This window comes from Amblyomma mixtum, chromosome 6, assembly GCF_055824585.1.
Source record: "Amblyomma mixtum isolate Tamu chromosome 6, ASM5582458v1, whole genome shotgun sequence".
NCBI lineage: Eukaryota > Metazoa > Arthropoda > Arachnida > Ixodida > Ixodidae > Amblyomma > Amblyomma mixtum.
The window spans coordinates 140,093,194-140,099,193 of NC_143017.1; the positions used below are offsets into that span (position 1 = coordinate 140,093,194).

At 47.0% G+C, this 6,000-nt stretch overlaps 1 protein-coding gene across 1 annotated transcript in view; it reads right to left on the bottom strand.

Moving 5' to 3' along the window:
• Positions 1 to 5,622, bottom strand: part of LOC149340595 (uncharacterized) — a 92,134-nt gene extending 86,512 nt beyond the window's left edge. Inside the window, exon 1 of the mRNA XM_089549427.1 lies at positions 5,373 to 5,622. Coding sequence (XP_089405553.1) covers positions 5,373 to 5,427 — 55 coding nt within the window. The 5' untranslated portion in view covers positions 5,428 to 5,622. The remainder of the gene's footprint in view (positions 1 to 5,372) is intronic.
• Positions 5,623 to 6,000: the final 378 nt, after the last annotated feature.

Here is a 6,000-nt window from a genome sequence, read left to right on the forward strand (position 1 = left end):
AGTTCACATTGCTCTAGGCAAGTAATGCATTGCGTTCCAAGCTGATTGAAAGCGTTCTTTATAAGCACTTTTTAAGTTCACTTTGCTCTAGGCATCAGTGCGGGTGGGTGGCCCCACTGTTGTCCTGGTAGCCTCAGCAAAAGGCCGACACTGCCATAAAGCATGTCGCTCGTGCTTTCCGGGACGCAATTCCGCGAGCTTTTCCCATAGCGTAGCGACGACTTCGCTGCCTTTTGTTGGGGGAAGCATCCTGAATACTGACGCCGACGGAAGGTTTAGAGCGAGAACAAATGCGACCGATAAATTTGATACCTCTGCAGCTTTAATGCTTACCCTGCAGTTTGCCTCATACGTGCAGTTTGTAGAGGTCCTGTGGTTGCTAAGCTTCGCAACACCTTTAGGCGTTCCCACAAAGCGAAAGAATTTTCTTTCGTCTTTTTTCGGAGCAATTTTCTCTCTGTAACCCTCTCTCTTTATCTCTCTCTCAGTTTGCGAGGTGAAAAAAAAAATCATATAAAGAGTATTCCTTTGTTTTTTAATGCTATTGCGTTTCTGAGGATTTGGCGCACTTTCTTTTTAATTTCTGCTTCGTGGTGTACGTCGGAAGTGTACTACTTTTGGCCGCATAAGTTCTCGCTCATTATTTCCAACGGGCTAATGGTACACTTCAAATCCATTAATCTCGCTGTTCATACTAGAGAAAAAATTAATTTCCGACTATTCATTAGTTTCGCTCCGCCGCAGCGACATACCCTCGGGAAAAAAAATTAAAAACCTGCTTTCGTCGGTGGTTCATTCCGAGTAACACGTAAGGAAAAAAAATTAAGGAACCAGAATTATCGGTTCCAATGGTCGTGTGCTGCTAAGCGCAGGCTCTACATAAAATTAATAGCCTTGAAGTCTGGTCTGATTATATATTTTTTCCAGTATTTCATTTCTTTGATGTCCAATACACCGTTCTCTGTTTGACGTGAGTGTATCCGCTAGTGCGGAAGAAGTAATACTAATCTGGTAAGTAACGGTATAGACTAGACGTGCATTGTGAACTAAAAATTAATGAGCTGTGTTATGTACAAGAAAGGAGTAAACATTTTTCGCAAGCTTGCCGCGTAGCTTTCAGTCGACGGACCAGTCTTTATGTGCCCAGAGCAGGGCGCTGACGCTAAGCCTGAACTCACTGGCTCCATAAAATCCCACCTTTTCCTTGGTTTCCTAGAAGCGTAAGGCATCGCTCTGGGTGAGCACCGATTACAGCCGTAGTAGCCCTTAAAATGTCGTGCACGTTCTACGTGCGGTTGTTCACAAGATTATTCCCGATTACTCCTCAGCGCGTACGATTTGAGAATTTCAAACGGAGCACGTCGAGCGAATTAACAACTCGTTCGTATCAGTGATCGGCAAAAAAGAGAAAGAAAAACTAAGTCGGAACAGATAATATGCTTGCATAGATGGCTGTTCCGCGAAGGTTTCTACTATCATTTCAAACTAGTAACACGGAGATAATTTCTCAATTGCTTCTTTCTCTATTCGCACTGTACTAACGGATCGTGTGATTGTAGGTTGGCGGGCGTAGCTACAATCTACTTTCACCCAGACAAATTCGCGTGTACTAAGGAGATAACCTTAGCCTGCTCTGACACTTCTTTCCTGTTTGCGAACGCAAATTTTTGTAGTTTTTTTGTTCTGTTTTTTTTTTCTATCTTTCTGCCCCTGAATGCTGCTGAAATGGCGAGGTGTTCCGTTATAGGGGGAGATTGTTTTCTTTCGAAACGTCCGGTACATCATTCTTGATCCACGCACCCGGTAGCATAGGTACAAGCCGCATGAATTCCTTGTGCATATTGTCTGTGATTACTCCCAACTACTAGAATGGAAAGCATGGCGTTGCGCACTTTTTTTCAACTGGCCTTTCTCTGGAGGAGTAGGCTACGCGTAAAAGTTTTCAAGGTTGATGCAGAATTGAATCCGAAACATCTTCGTTCCTGGAAATAGGTGTTCAGTTGCATGCTCCTTCTATCTGTACATCTCGTTGGCCTTATGAGGTCAGCTCCACCAGGCTGCAGAGCACTCTAGCTGAGCATCACAGTTTTCCAGCAGTGTCACTGGTACTTTTCATCAGCCATTCGCAGGTCTAGCTCTCAAAATCTCGTGATGCTTGCCCAGCCCCTGTGCGTTGCTGTTCATCAGAAAGATTTATGCGCCGTTGACTGTTTCTTGACTTATACTTACTAATACAGGAGCGCTACCTTCTCAGACGATATCCCCTTCAGTGTAACTTCGTCTCCAGAAACTCTGCTGGTGTAAAGCGTACTATGGCAGTAGGAAGGGGAGAAATTTTTTTATCGTGGCTTTAAGAACGATCATTAGGATGGCTATCAGAAATAAATGTATCTTAAAAAAATGTCTGGCGGTTTAGCATTGCCAAGCACGAAATGTTGTGCGAAAGCACAGTTTTTTGCAGATGGACACCACCACCGCGTACCTGAATGCGCGATTGAGGTGTTGTTCGCTGATCCAGGGAGCCAGTTATGCGCGTCTTCAACTTTTACATCGCCATTGCCTAATTACCCAATGTATACGCCGGCGGTTATGCTCCAGTGCCGTGTTTCTGCAGATATGTTTTCAACGCCAACTTGCACTGCTCTAGTTCCGTGTTTCTATCTCAACATTGTTCACGCTGACGCATGCAGCGCACACCTCCCTGTCATTACCATCGCATAGCTCAAGGCGCGAGTATTAGCTTGACAGTAGTATTAGTTGATGAAGAGTATGTTGTGCAATGTGCAGCGTGAGAATGTGTTGCAGTATAACACGAGGCGTGTTCGGCTGTGGCGATAGCAGTGTGATCTCGCGCAATGGCCAGGGACGCTGATCTGTCTGCGCCGCCATGGGTTCAAAATCCCAGTCCCGCATATTTATTTCTTTTTTAGTTATTTATTTCGCTTGGCACAAACCCACAACCATCACAAACCCACTTGGTGCAAACCCAAAAACATTGAAAACCCGCAAGCATCGCCAGACCTTGCTTAGGACTTACCCATCGGAGCAGTGCTCTTCGCACTAATAACGGCGAATAGCAACCGTCGTAGTTAGCACTACTGCCTGCTTATGCCTGCTTTCGGTTAGACGATAATGATGTGAATGTTTTTTTCCCTGTTAAATAAAAACCAAACCAGAGCTGCTTGCCTCTAGTTTCCGGAGCCCTTGAAGCAACAACGTTTGGGTCACACCCACCAGTAACTGATGGGTGTGACCCAGCGAGACTACCACTGTGTCGGTCATATGAGTTTGAAAACCAGCTACGTTAATAAAATCCCTAACGCCACTAATCGAACAACACGAAGCAAATATCCAACAGCAATTATCCATCAGCCGTAATCAAATCCCGAACAGCACGTTTCCAACTCGAGTAATCAAATCACTGACGCTTGTTGACTGCGGTGTTTGTACCGGACCTTTACTAAGCTTGGTTCACTTAAGAAATCAGGCCGTTTTGCTTCTGAACTTTCGTTTTTTTTTTGGACGCTTAAAAGTAGTGGTAATTTGCTCACAATTTTAAAATTGAGCTTAATCCTTCATCGCATCTAACGAATAAACATCCTACATGTACGCTTCTCCTGACTGTCAGTTAGTTCTGTGCGCTCGCTTCCACCGAGTTTTTGTGATACAGTACTTCGCTGAACAAAGTGTGCTTCAACAGAATTTAATTTGCTAACGCGACTTTCAGATAGCTTTCTTCTCATATCTACTATTCCCTGACACAGTAAGTGGACGCAGACCCGCCGCGCTGGCTCAGTTGTTATTGCGCTCGGCTACTCAGCCGGAGTACCCGGGTTCGAACCCTATCGCGGCGGCGGCGTTTCGATGGAGGCGAAATGCAAAAAAGCGCCCGTGTGCTGTTTGATGGCAGTGCACGTTAAATATCAGCAGGTGGTGGAAATTATTCCGGAGCCCTCCACACTGGCACCTCTTTCTTCTCTCACTCCCTCCTTTAACGCTTCCCTTACGGCGCGGTTCGGGTCTCTACCGAGATTTGAGACGCATACTGCGTCATTGTATTTCCTGAAACACCAATTTTAATTTTCATTACGCAGGAAAAGAGAACAAAATGTCCTTTAGAAAAGGAAAGAAGCGATCTGTTAAGGGAACGTTTGGAGTATCCAGAGGGATAATCTGACTAGTTTCCAGCAACAACACTGCTGAGAATCAGCTTTCGTTTGTGCATTGGTTCTTCGGCCAAATAATTTTTTTTGCTTACAATTTCTCCACCATTATGTACTTTTGATGAAACCTGCACTTAATATGATGAGGATGTTTGAGCAGTGGCGCGCAATGAAGGCTCGAGACAAATTTTCAATTAACGTGTACATAAAATATATGTAAAACGACTCAGAACGAAGGTTCGACATGCAGTAAAGCTAGCGTTTACTCGAGATGAATGTCAGATGCCTCTTTATTAAATGAGTAGTAAGCATTGCTCCACTTTAATGCAGTTCTGATTCCGTGTTCCTGTTTGCGGGAGGCGATCGCACATGAAAATGTGGCGAGTAAGCATTATTTGAACAAAAATTTTAGTAAGATAGCTGTAAGGGTCCCGCGCGGCTCTGAACTAAACTGCACTGTTCTGAACTTGAGGTGGCTAAATTAAAAGATGCAGCGAATGCGTTCTAGGATCCTGTCAGCTTATGAAAGTTTTTGCAGCTCAACTACACCATCTAACTTTGTTGTTCTGGAGTTCGCGTAAGCAAATACCATCTGTACCACAAATGAGCCATTAGCCAGACCGTCTGTCTTATTGCTCATAATACTCTTTTCACTCAGCCTGTAAGGATCACTGTTGTTTGGTACTCACGATGTGAGGGTCCTGTAGAACGCGTGCGGCGAGAAACCACTAATAGTAAAATTCGCACTCACGCACCCTGATTGTCACTGTTCTGGGGATGTTTGAATAAAATAAAGTGCTCGATAACCTCTGCATTCCACTCGTCACCTAGCTCCCCTCCTCAGAAACGCGAGCCAAAACTGCCTCGAAGACCGCATATCCGCGTCGCCGGACCATCTGGAAGAAAAGTTTGCTGACCACAAGAACAATCATAAGAGGATTTCCAGCTGCCTAGTGTCGCTTCCTGAAGTGAGAGTGTTCCACTAGGGTCTAGGCTGCACTTTAAAGGTCATAAGCTGCAGTCATACGTCTCGAATTTATTTGTTTATGCCTATTGGGCTTTTTTTGGCATTGGAACTACCTGAATTTCATAGTAATCAAATGCGCAGAGAAGCGGAACTTCGCGAACACCTCCACGAAGCAGCTCAAAGCATTCCGCGCAATGACACTGTCCCCGTCAGTAAAGTGCGGCTTCTGCGGCGCCACTCACCGGCCTCCAGGGCAGCCAACAAGAGGCAGTGCAGGGCGCCCGTGGCCGCAGACATGTGTGCGCACGTGCGCGTGCGTGTCCACGTTATCCGGCGCGCGCGGCGTGTTGGCGGCGGGCCTCGGCGACGGCGGTGACGGCGGCAACTCTTCCGAACTGCGCGCGCGCGCACTCTCCTCTCGCCAGACCGGGGCGCACCAGCTCCAAGCGCGCGACTCGCGTCTCTGTGCGTCCCGCGCCGGCGTTGGCGCGGGCCTCGGGGCGCGCCGAGCGACGCCAGCGCCGCCGCCGGACGACGACGGGCCGGCCCACTAGCAGTTCCCGCGCAAACACAAATCGATATTCGCAGCTTACCTTATTTCTTTGCCCCTATCTTGTCCATTAATTATCGTTTTGGCCCGAATGCCCCCTCCCTCCCCCCCCCCCCCCCTTTTTTTTTATCCCAGGCTTTTGTACCCCCATCGGTGAATACGAGTGGTGGTGCCCGTTTGAGTACGCGGGGCACGCCACCGCGCAGCTACTCTTCAAGTACAGGGCGCCAATGGGAAGGCCATCGTGCTACTGCCTTCGCTTAGCGCGACTGCTGGCTTTAGCTTGGGCAGCTTTTCTGATCGCTTTTCATTGTGTTGGT